The sequence below is a fragment of the Benincasa hispida genome, chromosome 10, assembly GCF_009727055.1.
Source record: "Benincasa hispida cultivar B227 chromosome 10, ASM972705v1, whole genome shotgun sequence".
NCBI classification, from domain to species: domain Eukaryota; kingdom Viridiplantae; phylum Streptophyta; class Magnoliopsida; order Cucurbitales; family Cucurbitaceae; genus Benincasa; species Benincasa hispida.
The window spans coordinates 36,841,030-36,858,983 of NC_052358.1; the positions used below are offsets into that span (position 1 = coordinate 36,841,030).

Genomic DNA, 17,954 nt, shown 5'->3' on the forward strand with positions numbered 1-17,954 from the left:
ACACTTCAAACCAGCTTAAACCGCTTGAAAAACACTCAAACCGGCCTTCAAAACTGCAAAACCAGCTAAAATCGTCCAAAACCCAGTCAAAATTGATCAAAACAATTGAACCAGACCGATCCAAACCATCTGGACTGGCTGAGTCACCAACCAAGCACACACGGGTCGATGGATCAGACGGGCGTGTAAGTCAACGGGTCAGCTAGAGCGGCTAAACGGACGCGAAACGGCTAGGGCTGGCATGGATCCTGGCACAGACGAAGCTAGGCTGGAGCGCTGACGCGGGCCGCGTGGGGCTTGGGCCTGGACTGTCGAACGGGTCTAGTCTAAACCAGCTTTCGGGTCTTGGACTGGGTCTGAGACAGCTACATGTGTCAAGCACCCTTTATGCGAGTCAGACGCCAATCCAAGTTAGGTCGTCAAGTCAAACCGAGTCTAGGAGCAGCTAATGGGTCTGGAAGTTTTTCTTCACCAAATTTGAAGTTATCCACTTTGACGGAACCAAGCAATTACAGCCTAAAAACAATCTAATGACTCTAGCAAATTTACAGACCCTTCGCAACATATTAAAGCCCATAAAACACTGGGCAATTACAATAATTATTACAACCCAAGAGAGAATTTGGATGCCAAAACCGAAATTATCCATTTTAGAACACACATTCATCACATTAATCAATGCCCACCTTATACAAAAATTAACTAAAATTGAGTACTTTAAGCATGCTCTGATACCAATTGATGGAACGAACACATGCGTAGCAGAAAAAATAACGGATCTAAAGTACTCTAATTAGGTTAATTTCAAAGAATAAGCATGCAATTAAATTAAGAACAAAGGGAAAGAAGATGTACAACCTTTGTAGTCTCAAATCTTCTCCAAATCACCTCCAATCTCCTCATAAACAGAGTATTCCCAATTATTCTCTGGCCTGATAATGGGATGGTGGGATCTAGTGAGTGACTAATTTAGAGAAGAAAATGTTAAGGATTTGAGGAAATATAGATTAAGATTATCAAATAATCTCATAAAAGTCCACTTGGCCAAGAGAGCTAAAATTCATAAAACTCTTCCTTTTAAAAGTCATATCATGCAAAACATGCAAATTTGAGTTTAATGAGAATTTGACACCACTAACTCAAAGTGGGATTAGTGGGACAAGTGTCTTCAAGTCAAAACAACACTTAGCAATGCAAATGTTGGAATTTCCCACTCAAAATTGTTGAATCATTCTACTAACTTGGTCAAAGGTCAAAGTTTGACTCTCAAAGTCCAAAATTGACAATTTTGACTTTTTGACTTTCAAAGTCAAAAGTCAACATTTTGACGTTTATTGCATAACCTAATCAACAATTTTGACTTTTGATGCAATTTTGACCTAGTCAACTATTTTGACTTTTAATGCAATTTTGACCAATTCCATTTAATTTCAAAATTAATTCTAATAATTAATCTTAAAATTAAGTTAATATTAAATAATGAATTAAACCATTTAATTAATTTAATTTAATATTAAATTCAACACTAATCACAATCAATATGAATCCTTATTCATAATCTTGATATTTAAATCTTATTTAAATATCTTCTATTTTCTCTCTCTTTATGTTTAATTCACAATTAAACATTAGGTTAAATATATCGTATATATTTAATGCTTTGCTCAAAAAACCAAATTCAAACACTTCAAATTGTTCGTCACACTATTCTAAGGTTTAGTCCGATATGAGCTATTAAGGGACCTCATGGACCTATAGACCATGGACTCCTACGATCCGAGATTAATCGGTTATACTCTTTAACCCAATTAATCAACATTTGTTAACTATCGGATCACTCCATTATATTTTTGTCCATTCGATATAACCATAATAAGTAAGTTAACCCTTCACAGATTAGTGACGCGAGATATGAAGTTTTATTATAATAGACAAAAGTATATATAGACATATAAGATCATTTTCATTTTAAAGTTATTTTTTATAATAAAATATCTTGGTGTCTATCTTCTATACAGTTAAACTAATTTATTTTATTATTAATCAAGGTTTATGATTATAAAAACTAAGTTTGAGATATTATTTATTTATGATAGATATAAAATTTTATATAAAAATTAAATAGTACTATTTTAACTTTAAATTAGAACTTCAATTTTTTACTTGTTCGTGTGACATTCAAAACCTTGACTTTATAATAAAGGTTGTTTTGCTCTCACTTTTATCTTAACTAAAGAATAAATCATAAACAAATAAATGCCTACCTAAAAAAAGTAAAACGGATTTGTTTTAATAATGTTGAGAATTCTCCATCAAAAAATCAATAGACTTCCGACACTCTATAAAATAGATATATTACTTTTTTTCATAGTCAAATTAGTTTTGAGATTGATTCTCATAATTTAGATTAGTTAGATATTTTACTTTTTAATAATGTGGGTTGCACGTTCAAATCTTTTTGTTAAAACTTAATTAAGAATATAGTATTATAAATAATATATATCTCTTTCCTGTGTAAATTTAAAGTAAATTAGCATTCAACAATAAAAGAGTAAATTAGAAGAAGACAAATGGGAGGAAGAAACAAAATGTAGAATAGAAGTCAACTAAACCATGCTGGCATTGCTTAAATTATTTTACAATTATTTTTCATTTGCCGTAGTTGAGACGATTGGAAAAGTCCAATATTTTGACCTAATCAGAATCCTATGTCCCATCTCTTAAGCTATGGTTTTATTATGGTATTCCCCCAACATATTTTATTCAAAAATTAAACATTACTTCACTTCTTCTTCTTGTTATTATTATTATTCATTAAATCCTGTTTTGAATATTTGTCATATATGTGTATAGGGTACCACTGTCGGTCTGATTTTAAGTATAGGGTATGTAATTACCTTTTAGGCCATATTTATCGATTCGTAACGAAAATAGTATAATCGTAATTGAATTTTATTGACAGATCAATCTTAATAAGTTTCAATTGCAGATGTAATTAGATCACTTTTGATCGCATTTTCCTAAAATTAAGAATTTTTGTCAGATTTACTGTAACTGTGATGGTTATTTTTACCTATGAGAGCCAAACTGTAACAATTGTAATAGTAAATATATCAAAATTCATAGTTTTTTCTCTGAAACAGTAAACAATGATGGTAACCATAGTCATAACTATAATCATAATCATAACAGTAACGATAACAATATGACGTAATTTTCAGATACAATTCAATTGACCACCTTATGCTCGTCATTCAGATTACACTACTTGATTACGAATTTTCAACTAGAGTCCACCTGTTAGTACGAATGCGAAACATTGATAAACACTAACAAACGTAAAAAAAATGAGTCTTCCTTTAAAATTATTTTTCATTTATCGCGATACACATTCTATAAACGTGTTTTAACATATGGTAGTACTACTTCTATTTTATTATTTTATCCGGTGTGTGTATATGTATATATATATATATTGAAAAGTGGGTTGTAATCTATGATCCTTTTATATTTGAAAAGCTATTTACTAAGCCCCATTTTGGTAGCTTTTATATTTTTATTTTCACAATTTATGCTTATTTATTCACAAATTTCATACCCGTGGTTTTGTCACTTTTGTTAAAGAACATTCGAGATTTTTTAGGAAAAATGAAAAACAAAAAGTATTTTTTTTAAGCCTCGTTGGGTAAGTTTTTTGTTTTTAGTTTTAAAAAATTAAATTTAAAATATGTATTTTACTGTAAATTTCATTTTGTTGTTACTTTCTACCAACGTTTTCAAAAGTCATGTCAAGTTTTATCAAAATAATTTTTGAAAACTTGTTTTTGGTTTTGGAATATGGCTAATAATACAACTCTTTTACTTAAGAAAGATGAAAATCGTTGAAAGAAATTGAGAGGAAATAGATTTAGTTTTTAAAACTTAAGAACAAAAAATCAAAATCTCCCACTTGAGTACGAAGCTGAGTCTTGGTATTAGGCGACTGCTACTACTAAGTTAGTATGATTGTCTTCTTTATTTTTTTATTTACAAATTTCTTTGTTATAACTCCCGGTATACTATGGTGTGTAGTTCATTTAAGTGTTTATCCTACTTTCCAATCCAAAACTAAGCATGTTAGATGAGACAGTTATTTTGTGCATGATTTGACACTTAATACCAAAAGATCGAGAAAGGTATCAAGGTCTTTCAATTTTTTAATGATTGAGTTAAATATATGAAAATTGAAAAATATCTACGTTTTTTAAGTTTAACAAATATAATATATCATATATTTGAAGTATTTTAATATAAAAATTATATATGTAAAAAGCACTCGAAAATTACTGAGACTTAGAATTTAGTTAGTTTAAAAAACTCATGAACTAAGAAGTTACACTTAAAAAACATTTAATCATCAAATATATAAATTCTTCCAAATTAAAGAACTAAAAATATAATGTCAAAAAATAAGTAAATGAAATTTGGTAGTTTTAAAACCAACAAAGTATGTCACAGAAATTAGAAACACACCAGGGACATGTGTGTAAGCTAAAGTTAGTTGAGACGAAATATTTTTAAAAAATAATAGTTACTAATTAAAAACATAAATTAAATTAGAAGAAAAAAAATGTTTTTGGATTTAGATTCTATTTCGTCTTTAAATTTTAAAATATTACACTTTTAATTATTAAGTTTTGTGTTTTTTCAATTTAGTCCTAAAATTTCAAAATCAATTTTACCATTGATATTTGAGTTTTGTTTCAATTTGATTCTTAATTTCAAACTTTACACCCATAACCTCAATTTTTCATTAAATGATGTCTTTAGTTTTTGGTTTTAATGTCTATTAATTAATATAAAATGAGATAATTGTTTTAAATGACAAAACTACTAGAAATATTTTCAAATATAGCAAATTGACACTATCTATTGGTGATAAATACTGACAGACATCTATCACTATCTTTCATTGATAGATAATGATATTTTGTTATATTGCTCATGTTCCTATATTTGAATAAAAAAATATTTATAAAATAAAATTTAAAATTATTTTAATAATGATGAAAATTACTTAAATTTAATTAATTATAATTTCAAGATTTTGATAGGCTTGAAATTTCAATAGAAGGAAAATTCAATTTTCCATAATTTCTCGAAATTTCAAAATTTTCGTTGATATTTCAATATTTTCATCAAAAAACCGAAATTTCAATTTTTTTTTAGCAATTAGCTAGGCTAGCTCAAGGGAAGTGAAATGGAAGTTTTTTTCTCTTTTACAATAAAAAAAATATTTATTTTCAATAAACCACATATTTTTCATTGAATTTTCGTATCATTTCACTTCAAACTTGAATTAACGTGAGTTCTCTAATGTTCCTCTCATTTTCTCTCAAGCTAAGCTATACTACTTGTAGAGTTCTCTTTTCTTTTTCTTTTTTTTCTTTCTTTTCCATGATGTTGTATTATGTTTAATGTTATGTTTTTTATATCCATCTTATATTTAATGTTATGATTTTTCTTTTTTTATTATGTTATGTTAGTTTAATGTTATGATTTTTCATTTTTATATTAGTTTCATTTTATAATAAAAATTTTAATTTACTTTATATGCAAATATTTCATGTCCTTTAATTTTGTAATTAATTTCCAATATTTAATATTATTTTATACTTATTTTCTTTTTTTTTTAATTTATGCTTTTGGATCCACATTTACACCAATATTTTACCATATTCATCTAAAATGTTGTCTTACTTTATAATGATGATGGCCAATTATAGCTTAATTCAACTGCAATCAAAGTTTCATTAACCAATTATAACAATTTCCATTTTGTCCATATGAAATTTCAATCGATATTTCCACAGAATCTGAACCTCGATATTTCCATTCATATCGATATTTCGAACCACCACATCCAATCCTTACATCCACAAACAAGTACATCAAAATAGTAAGGAAAAAATAAATAATTCTTCAAATTTAGGTTTAAATCCTATTTTGGTTCTTGAACTTCGAATGTTGTTCTATTTTGGTCCCTAAATTTTTTTTAAAAAATATTTGTTTTAGTCCATTGACTTTTAAAAAGTTTTGTTTTGGTCCATTCTATTAAGATTGTGTTAACTCTTTAAGTATGAAATTTTGAGTAAGATAAAGTAAAATGTCAATAATGAACACGTCAAAATTTTGAACACAAAATGACTTTTGATCTCTTATAGAAAATCGCTTTACCACCTGATTCAAAATTAAAACCCTGGATCTTTTAGCGTTAGCTAACTTATTTGACAACCTAATCCTTCAAAAATACAAGTTATCTCAACATTCTATTTAAGAGTTAACATAAATTTAGTGCATGTTTGAGAGTGATTTTAAAATGACTAAAATCACTTTTATCATTTTTAAAATCACCATGAAACACGTTTTTAATTCTTTAAAATTAATTTTGATGATATAAAAATTATATTTAAAAGTGTAAAATTGAAAATTAAATTAATTTTAAGTGATTAAAAGTACATTTTGAATAATTTTAAAATAATAATAATGATTTTGACTATTTTAAAATCATTAAAATGGAGGTTTTTTAAAATTTAAGGACAATAAAAATAAAAGAAAAAAAAAAGTTGATTAGAGGGCCCATAACCATGAGGAAGCAGAACATTGGTCAATGGGAAGACCAGACAGTGAGGATCAATCAAAGTGTTGCTTTTAAGACCTTCAAGTTTTCTTTTTGTTTATATTAATACCCTTTCTTCAATTCAATCAAAATCCCATTTCCCCATTTCCCAAATTCCCCTTTTGACCCCTTTCTCTTTTTCCATTTCCATTTTCCCCCCTTCAATGGCGGTGGAGCTTCTCACAGCCTTCACCAACGCTCAACTCTCTTCCCCAATGGACCAAGACTCCGCCGTCCAAGAAGCCGCTTCCGGTCTCGACACCCTCAAAAAGCTCATCACATTACTCTCTCACTCTCACCCTTCTAATCTCGACTCCGATTGCCAAGCCGTCGCTAACGCCGCCGTCTCCCACTTCAAAAAAGCCATTTCTCTCCTTGGCCGCTCCCCTAGGACCGGCCACGCTCGATTCCGCCGTGCCCCTTTGGATTCCTCTAAGATTTACAACGCTACGCCTATTCAACAAATTCCTCCGCCGATTGACCGGCTTGACTCCGCCACTACCATCAATTTCTCTTACTCCGCTGCTCCGAGTTCTTCCTCTTTCTTGACCTCGATTCCTGGTTCCGACTCTGAAATTAAGCTCCAACATCAACCTTCTTCCTCTTCTTTTCAGATTACTGATCTTTCCAGAGTTTCGTCTGTTGTCTCTAAGCCTTCTTCTGGTCTCAAGAGAAAGTGCGGTTCTGAGAATTTGGGCTCTGCGAAGTGCGCTGGATCTTCTGGTGGTCGTTGCCACTGCTCTAAGAAAAGGTAACAACTACCACTAAACCCTCAAGAACTTTCTAATTCTTACTAATTTAGAGTTTCTTTCGCGATTTGGGTTCTGAATCTTAGCGTGTAATGATTTAGTTCCTGTAATTTCGAGTTGGTAAGATCTAAATCTATCTGTACTGATACTGCTATCCAATTGAAACTACGGGATTAGATTAGTATCAAACTGTTGCTTCAATGGAGGATTGAAATTAGTACATAGTTCAATTAATGATTATCAATGTTAATTGGAAAGGAAATGAGGTTACTTCAATGACTGATCTGATACTAATATGTTAAGTATTTCTCTTTTTCAATGGATATGAACTAAAATAAACAAATCCCATGTGTTTGTTTTTGAATTGAATAGCAGAAAAATGAGGTTAAAAAGGGTGGTGAGAGTACCAGCTATAAGCTCAAAGAATGCTGATATTCCTCCCGATGATTATTCATGGAGGAAATATGGTCAAAAGCCAATAAAGGGTTCTCCATATCCAAGGTAATGATCATAACACAATCATCAAATTCACTCAAAGTTGTTAAAAATCATCAAGTTTTTAGGTAATTAACAAGGAAGCTTTGTAATTCTGCAGAGGTTACTATAAGTGTAGCAGTTTAAGAGGATGTCCAGCAAGAAAGCACGTTGAGAGAGCTTCAGATGATCCATCTATGTTAATAGTAACCTATGAAGGCGATCATAATCACTCTCAATCAGTTGCAGAAGCCTCAAGCCTCATCCTTGAATCTTGGTGAAAAAAACTTAAAACTAGAGTTTCAAAATCCAAGAATCACTCTGTTTTCTTTTGATTCATACAGAAGACTAGGAATGAATTTATATCATAGATCTTTGTTCTTTTTTTAATGTATACAAATCTGGGAAACTTTCCAGACTTTTAGTGGGTATTTGAAACGAAAAGAAATGAAGAAGATAGTGGATTGGATTTGATTTGCTAAGTATTGTTTCATTCTGATTCCTTTAGGAAAGTAGTGGGGTTTCCATTTTCATTGTGGTGTTTCTTCCACTTGAATTGCATATGGGTTACGTTTGTGATTGTTTCTTTAATTTGAATACAGAAAAGTTGAGAAGAGAGAGATAAAGAGAGATTGAAGGATTTGGTCAATGGCTTTAAGAAACAAATTGGAACAAACTTATCGTACTCATTACGGTTGACTGTCCAGGGGAAAAAATGAAAGTGGGTTGGGCAGTTTAAGAGAGAGAGAGATGAAAAGGAATCTTGTTTTGTTTGTTATTGAAGAAAAGGTTGGAGGTTTTTCAAAGGGAATGGTTGGATCATGGATGGAGAAGAAGAGTTGAGGGCCATACAGTATATATGGAGCAAAGTCAAAAATGGTGGGCAAGAGGAGAAAAATCTCAACTTGCTAGGGCTTGCTTTTTTGTCCTTATATCTAACTTGTTAGAATTATCTCGAGCTTCTTTACATGTAATTGAAAGGGATTCATGAACATGAGTACAGTTGGATATTATTTAGACGGATGAAAAAAATATTTAGGTGTATCTTGAGTTGAATCTCAAAAGACGATCTTTTGTTTTTTTAGAGCTTGTTTGAATCATAGATATTGTTTCATGAGATATTAATTGTCTGGAAGATATAATATGGATTTTAAATGTCTGTGATAATTGATATATTTGGATATGCAAGATAATTAATATCTGATTTTTCAAAAAAAAAATAATAAGTAATATTTGAAATTTAAATATAATTTTTTCTTTACCAATTTTGTATATAGAAATCAAAACTAAATAATTATTTGATTAAATATATAAAAAATGATATAGTCATAAATTAAATTTTGCATTAATTAATTAATTATTTAATCACTTGACATATCACTAAATGAATAGTTTTAAATTAAAAAATAATGTAATTACTAAAAATAAAATTTTATATTAAATAGTTAATAAAGTATCATTGGTAAATGTATTAGTGAAATTAATTAATCATGCTACATATTAAGTGGTTCACGTTCCAAATATAAAAACTCCACTTGTATAGAGGGTATTAGAAAATTCATGTCAGATGGGTTTTAAAGTTCTCTAAATAATAATATATTAGGTTTTAAAAAGTGAAATCCTATGAAATCAACTAGGATAATAAATATTAAATAGTCTAAAATCCCATGACAAAACTTATGAAACAAATGTCTTTAAAGAATTTTTTTTCTATCTTTTTTTTACTACATAATTAAAAGAGATGTATGAAAATGAGTGCAGTCGAGAATGTAGTCGAATATTAGGAATTTATGATAGGGAAGGAAAGTCAAATGTTGATAAGAATATGTATAGTCATTGTAAGTGATGAATATTGGATGGTTGTGGAAATATGAAGATAGTTTGTGATATTTTTAGAATTTTGATTCTTTCAATCTCGGATTTGATTAAGGAAAGTTACAAATTCTATTGCTAAATGGTCAAATTGGTGCATGTATTTTCATTTTTTTCTAATTAGACAACTTTGACTTTGGCCATTTAGGGGCCCTACCATTGCTTTGATTTTCTCTGTCCATTCCCATTTTATTACTTTAATTTATTTTGACTGGCGATCTGTCCTTGAAAGCAACTCCTTTTGTTTTTTCTTTTTTTTTTTTTATAGAATAAACATACTTTTATAAAGTTAGAAGATAATTATTAAAAAGAAGAGTAACGACTTCAAAAATATGTAATGTTTTTTCTTCTGTAGAGTTGATGGTTAGAGATGGTATTTGCCAAAGTTTTTGTCGGAGCTAGTCTTTGCAAGAGCTGTCATAGGAGGTAGTCTTTTTTAAAATTAGGGGACGAAGTTGGTCGCTTGAGGTGATCATCGGAATTAGCCACTAGAGGTGGTCCTTGTATTAAAGTTGATCATTGGAGGTGATCTTCGCCAAAATTAGAGTTAACCGATGGAGTTGGTGGTTAAAGTTGGTTGCCTGAGGTGATCGTTGAAATTGGCTGCCAAAAGTGGTCCTTGCTGTAGTTGATCCTTGAAGGTTATTTTTGTCGGAGTTATCATCTGAGTTGAATGCATGAAGATTGTTGCCAGAGTATGGTAGTGGTGTTAACATAATTATTTTAAATTTATATTGAATAGATTAACCCTATGATCGTTCATGCCAAATTGCCAAGAATAACTAACATACCGGATTTTATTGAGAGATTCATGATAGCTTCAAGATGACGATAGCTTTAAGATGATTATTGTCTTACCTCAACCAAAACTCTGAATGCTCTTAGTGAGATCTCTCTTTAGATGTGATTCAAGAAAGACTAAGTGCATATTGTTTTGGTATATTGGGAACCACAGCCCTAAGGTCTCTTTATATACTAGTTCAATTAGGATTCCCATTAAATCTTAATTAACTAAGAATGGGCTTTTACCTATTAAGTTCATACTCAGTTAGGAATCTAGGGCCTTAATCAATTAGATCACATAATAAGCCAATATACATAGCCCATACTTTAATTATACGTATTATTATTTAAAATATGTCTAACAATCTCTCACTTGGACGGTATCTGTGTACCTGATGTAATTAAATCACATAAACCTTACGTGCGCATAAATAGGTTATTTCAATAATATAATTTCCCTTTAGTTCAATCTGATCCATCTCCTATATCAACACGGAATCAAGGCGACTTTTGTCACTACTCTCATAATTAAACGTTTCTTGATCACCAGATCCAGTATATTCAATGACATAGATGAAGTATGGATGGATAACATAAGAACTACATGCAAAGTGATCTAGATCAATCATGCCTGTTTCCAACTAGTCCAAATTCCTTGGTGAGATCATTCTTAAAAACCTTATGCTAAACTGCATTTGCAAAACCGCATGTATGATAAATAAGTTCAGATAATAAAATATAAATTATCAACTTTATTCTATATAGAAAATAAACAAACTAAGGTCAAAGAATCTTCAATAAAAAAACTCCCACTAAACCATAGAATCAAAAAAGTGACTAACACCAATGTGATAGACCCGCAAAAAGACTCCAGAATGCAGTGTCTAATGATCATCATACACATGTGATTTGACCGTTCCCACTTCTCAATATTAGTCGTATTGGGTTGTTCTTTAGTAGGAGTAGGCTTTCGATCCTTAATGCAAGGTTCAAATCCATACACCCGAGAAGTAAATCTAGGCTTTACATCCAAATCTTGAAGTTTGATCCATTCAACTTAGAGATTGAACTCAAATCTACAGATATTTGAGTAAGACCAACTAAAACAATAAAACATATACTCACAATTAAAATATGACAAAATAATTTCACATATATAGTGAGCCCCTTTTGCAAGATACCTACCACAACATTGATGTCTAGCCTTTAGGCAAAAATACCATTAGTAAATAGTACTCAACGTAGTAATCAAAGTATTGACAATAAACTTTTTAAAAAATATTCTTTCTTTCGACCGACTATTTTTCACATGAACAATCCCTATAATTGTCACATACTTATTAGCACATGCATACCTACAATTGGGCCAAATAATTATCTTCCTTTAGGTCGATAATCATTCACATAAGTTAATGAATATGCACATTTATATATTTTAGAATTAATATGAACTAGATAATAGAGACTACTTTGATAACATCTTATTTTGACCAATTCAATCTAAAATATAAGACACAATAATATAATAATCTTAAATATATTATTGTACATAAATAATAGAAGAAGAAGACCAAATAATTTTTACCAAAATTCACCCAATAATTACATACACATAATACAATTAAAATAACATAAATATGTGAATACTAACAAAAATTATCAATCAAATTCAAACTTAAATCCACAAAATAATCAATCAAATTTAACTTAAAACCACGAGATGGTTGATGAAATTTAAACCTAAATACACAATATGATTAATCAAATTTAAACCTAAATTCACAATATGATTAATATACTTCAACTTAAATCATCAATCAAACTTTAGATTTAAATTCATCCAAAAAAAATTATCAACAAAAAAAAACAAGAAACCCGAACAGGATCAAACAAGAAACGCCAACAAAATCAATCAAGAAACCAATCGGCAATTCGAACCATTTTCGAATAATTGAGATTTTCTTAACTCAAATTTCACAAACTAATTTGTGCACAGCAATATCCCATTGAATATCAATCTAACATTAGTTCAAAATAATCAACAACAACGAACTTGCAAAAATTGATCTAAACAAAACTGGAGGAATTTTGATTCTCCTTTCAACTATTGTTGTTACAGTAAGTAAGCAGAGGAGATAAAGCAATCAAAGATTTAATCTCATACCCAATGAAAAACAAAAATAAACCAATAACACAACACGAAATTCATGCTTTTATATCCATTTGTTAACATAATTACTTTAAATCTATATTGAATAGATTAATCCTAGGATTATTCATGCCAAATTGTCAAGAATAATTAACATAACAGATTCCATTGAGAAATTGATGATAGCTTCAAGATAATGATAGTTTTAAGATGACTATTGTCTTCTTCAACCAAAAATCTGAATACCCTTAATAGGATCTCTCTCGATGGGATTCAAGAAAGACTAAATGCATATTGTTTTGATATATTGGGGACCATAGCTCTCTTTATATACTAGCTCAATTATGGTTTCTATTAAACCCTAACTAACTAAGAATGAACTTCTACCCATTAAATCCATACTTAATAAGGAACGTAGAGTCTTAATTAATTAGACTACGTAATAGGGCACAATCTAGTTGCCAGTAGAATTGTTAGAAACATTTGAGTCAAACATTGAGTTAATAATTTTTACCAATTTAATCTAACTCATATTGGCGAAGCAAACACCGATATTTTCTACCCGGGTGTATGATATTTTCATTGAATTTAATCGCTTGCCTTCTTTAACTTTGAGTGTCAGGGTATCTTTAGCCAATATCATACTACAGGACTAATAATATAACTATGTTCAATAATAATTTTCATTTCAGTCCGCACGTGGCTAGAGTTTTCTAGCATCTACAATATATTTAGCGTCACTATGTAGAACCAATCTTTTACCTTATGTTTTGTCTTAAATCTTTTTTTGTAGACTTTGATATTTTTACACAAAATACCATCCCTCCTCTCCAACTAGACAATGCTCAAATTGACTTGGTCCCAATGGATCCTATGGCTTTGATTGTTAGCACTCTCTAGAAATAATTCTTTTGAAATAATTCTTTTCTTAAAAAAAAAAAAAATGAAATTTTCAATTTAAAAAAACCCTTGTATCGATGAATTATTTGGTAGAATGACTCATTTCATTTTAGTTTCGAAGTGGATGTTGACTTAGATTGAGCACCTCCTTGCTATATAATTCATGGTTGAGAACAACCACTTTCGAGAGATAGAATGCAAAAACATAAAATTTAGCCAATCACAAATTCTCATGTCATTATTTTACATTGATGATGAATTACATGATGCAAGATGAATTAACATATAACAATGTCTTCAAATTAAAATAAATAATGAAACATCCAAATAATGTCACATATCTTCCTCCATCGTGACCTTTTGATTGTGTGTTTATGTATGAAACAAAAGTTCTTGCAAAAGAAAGAAACGTGATCGACATCACATTCATGAGTAGAATTCACAACGTTGTGGCTCGTTCACTTAAGCTAAGAGAGCTTGTTATAGTAATGCATCTAAATTTTGGCATGATAGATTCTCTAGTTGGTTAACAACTCTAAAGACATGTTCGTTTCATGTGTAAAACAAACGTTTTATATATTTGTTGATTTTTTAGGATTTCACTTTTTGAAACCCTTTGTTGAATGAGAAATTTTGGACCAATCACAAGTCACCACGTCGTTTGCTAAATTAACAGCGAATTTCTAAATCATTGACTTTGGGTCTAATTAGAAGTTGACACGTCCCAAATTGAATTGAGACAAGTTTCGATGACGTCACGCAGATGAATCAGATGAGATTAAATTGGTCTAATTTGATATTACTATTTGGGCTTAAAGTCCAAACTATAAAAAAAAGTTGAATTCGACCCAAATTCCAGATCAGGCTCAAAACCAACTAATTGGGCCTAAGGGTCAGGCTCATGGACCAACCAAGCCACGAAGCCCACCTGAGAACTCTATAAATAGAGAAGTTCTCTTCATTTGTAAGGGCAGCATTTTCTACACTCAGAAGACCCAGAGAGAATTCTCTAACAAGTAGAGGACTCCCAAGACTCCTGAAGCTGCACTCCTATAAGGCAGAAGACCTTTGAAGACACAAATACTCTTCCAAGACTTCTACTTACAAGCTTATCCAATTGGACATTCTTGAAGCCCTCTACACATCCTATAAGCCCAGCTAACGACCTTTCGAATTATACAAACTACTCTATTCCCATAACTCCTAAAGTTGCCTTCCTATAAGGCAAAGACCTTTGAAGATACAAATACTCTTCCAAGACTTCTACTTCAAGCTCCAAGACTCCTGAAGCTGCACTCCTATAAGGCAGAAGACCTTTGAAGATACAAATACTCTTCCAAGACTTCTACTTCAAGCTTTCAAGACTCCTGAAGTGTATCCTATAAGGCAGAAGACCTTTGAAGATACAAATACTCTTCAAGACTTCTACTTCAAGCTTCAAGACTTTCTGAATGCTGCACTCCATTAAGGTAGAAGACCTTTGAAGAACAACAAGAATAACTCTTCCAAGACTTCTACTTCAAACTTCCAAGACTCCTGAAGGTACATTTCTATAAGGCAGAAGATCTTTGAAGACACAAATACTCTTCCAAGACTTCTACTCCAAGCTTCCAATACTTCTACTTCAAGAACGTTCGGTGATTTCCTTCTCCAAGTCAAGCATATTCACCCAACTGAGAGAGAATCAGAGGATCAAATATTAGAGATCGAACCACAACGCATCAAATCAACTCCAACATCAACACCAACTCAAGTTCAACTCCACGAAACACGTTTCTCCGAAAACCTCGTGTGAACAAATTGGCACGCCCAGTGGGAAATCTCTACCTCTCATCTCTCTCTCGTCATCCGAGTCAAAAAATCTACAGATGGCACCAAAGAAAGTTGCATCCAAAGCTATCGTCGCAAGCAACACTTACATAAGCTCTGTCATCACAGAGGAAATCTGGGGCCAGCTGATGGAATTTCCTAAAGGCAGGATCGTCATCAGAGAAAATCCCTTGTTTGAAAACTATGCTTCTGTTACTGATCTATCAGAGAAAGAAATACATTTTGATGTAGTGTCTGTCATGATGACTGACGTAACGACTAAGTCGACCATGGCAAAGATGGAGGTAAAGATAAATCTCCTAATGAAGGCTGTAGAGGAGCGAGATCATGAAATCGCTGCTTTAAGAGATCAGATACAAGCTCGAGATACTGCTGAATCAAGTCAATTCCAGCTACAAAAGCCAATGACAAAGGAAAGACTGTCTTGCAGGAAAGTCAGCCACCACAATCCACCTCTGTTGCCTCCCTGTCAGTTCAACAGCTTCAGGATATGATCACAAACTCCATAAGAGCTCAGTACGAAGGACCGTTGCAAACCTCCTTTATGTACTCCAAGCTATACACCAAGAGAATCGACAACCTGAGAATGTCAGCTGGGTATCAACCTCCAAAGTTCCACCAGTTTGATGGAAAGGGCAATCCAAAACAACATATTGCACACTTCATTGAAACCTGTGAAAATGCAGGAACCAGAAGAGACTAGCTAGTCAAGCAATTCGTCCGTAGCTTGAAAGGAAATTCTTTCGATTGGTATACTGATTTGGAGCCAGAAGTGATTGACAGTTGGGAACAACTAAAAAGGGAGTTCCTGAACCGCTTCTACAATACAAGGCGTACTATTAGCATGATGGAGCTGACAAACACCAAACAGTGGAAGGGAAATATAGTCATTGATTACATCAACTGATGGAGAGCTTTAAGTCTAGATTGCAAAGATAGACTTACTGAATTATCTGCAGTGGAGATGTGCACTCAAGGCATGCATTGGGAGCTTCTCTACATCCTACAAGGGATAAAACCTCATACATTTGAGGAGCTGGCAACACGCGCTCATGATATGGAGCTGAGCATTGCCAATAGAGGAACTAAAAATTTCCTAGTCTCTGAAGGGAGAAAATACAAAAATGATGCCAAGGGCACTGAAAAGATCATGGGTAGTGCCACAAAAGAATCTATGGTCATTCATGTGACCCCGCTGAAATTTTTCTCTAAAGGAAATCTAACAAAATTTGAAAGAAGGCACAATGAGGCGAGAAGCGTCGTCCAACTCTTAAAGAACGACAAAAAGAAGGTTTATCCATTCCCTAACTCTGATGTGGCAGATATGTTGGAGCAACTACTAGAGAAACAACTTATTCAGCTACCGGAATGCAAGCAGCCGGTACAAGAAGGAAAAATAAATGATCCTAACTACTGCAAGTATCATTGGGTCATTAGTCACCCAGTTGAAAGGTGCTTCGTGTTGAAGGAACGAATTATGAAGTTGGCTCATGAAAAGAAGATTGAGCTAGATTTGGATGAAGTAGCTCAGACAAATCACGCTACTGTAGCGGTGACTTCAAATGTTCCAATACTGTCTGTGTCCTATGCTCAAAGACAAAGTCCAATCCAGTTTGGAGAATTCGAGCCTATAGTTGTTCGGTTCTAACAAGAGATTCAAACAGAAAATTCCGAAAAGAAAGATGAGCTTGTTGAAGATGACAATGAAGGGTGGATAGTAGTGACTCATCGAAAGAGAAGACAACCAAACTCCACCCAAAAAGAGTCACGTTCCTATCGAAGCTATAGTAGAAGAAACAAGACTCATAAAAAGAAAGGAAAAAAGATGACACGGAAGCCTAAGCCTGCTAAGAAAGAAGACAAAGACTTCCCTCAATTCCGACGGCCGACAACTTTGGCAGAATTTCTCCCAAGAAGCTTTCTCAATAATCATCCAGAGAAAGTATCAGAAGTTATTGCATGTCACACTGTCGGCATAGTGAAAGTCAATAACAATCATGTGACTGTTGAAAAAGTCAAAGACTCAGAAGAAATGAAGCAAAAAACTTCTGTCTTCGATCGTATTAAGCCTTTAAGTGCTCGATCTTCAGTCTTTCAAAGATTAAGTATGGCCACGGTAGGAGAAGAAGACCAATGTCCAATGACTACTTCTGCTCGAACTTTAGCCTTCAAAAGACTAAGTATATCCACATCAAAGAAAAATAAACCTCCAGTATCTACTTTTGATCGTCTCAAGATAACAAGTGATCAACGTAAAGGAAGGATGAAAATCTTGAACGCAACGTGATTCCATGAAGAAAAAAACTACGAAAAGATTCACAGTCGTGTCCCTTCACGCATGAAGAAGAAATTTTCTGTGGACATAAGTACAGAAGGTTCCTTGATAGTGAAGCCAAAACTCATCATATTGACTACAAATGAAGAGGATAATCAAAACCATGATGAAATAAGAGCTTCTGAAGTTTAAATGAAGAAGCTCCTCATCGCAAGAGCCTAAACTGCATGATGCTCTTAGCCCGCATGAGCTTAAAATGTGAAC

General features: G+C 32.1%; 1 protein-coding gene across 2 annotated transcripts; it reads left to right on the forward strand.

Moving 5' to 3' along the window:
- The first annotated feature begins 6,729 nt into the window (after window positions 1-6,729).
- Window positions 6,730-8,363, forward strand: LOC120089490 (probable WRKY transcription factor 15). Of its 2 annotated transcripts, none has more exons than XM_039046977.1 (3): window positions 6,730-7,409; window positions 7,780-7,908; window positions 8,003-8,363. In XM_039046977.1, exons 1-3 carry the CDS (start codon window positions 6,823-6,825, stop codon window positions 8,160-8,162), a joined length of 876 nt encoding a protein of 291 aa, XP_038902905.1. In that variant the 5' UTR covers window positions 6,730-6,822; the 3' UTR covers window positions 8,163-8,363. The 2 variants fall into 2 exon arrangements, with proteins under 2 accessions (XP_038902905.1, XP_038902906.1); XM_039046978.1 differs by having other exon boundaries at window positions 6,731-7,409; window positions 7,783-7,908.
- Window positions 8,364-17,954: the final 9,591 nt, after the last annotated feature.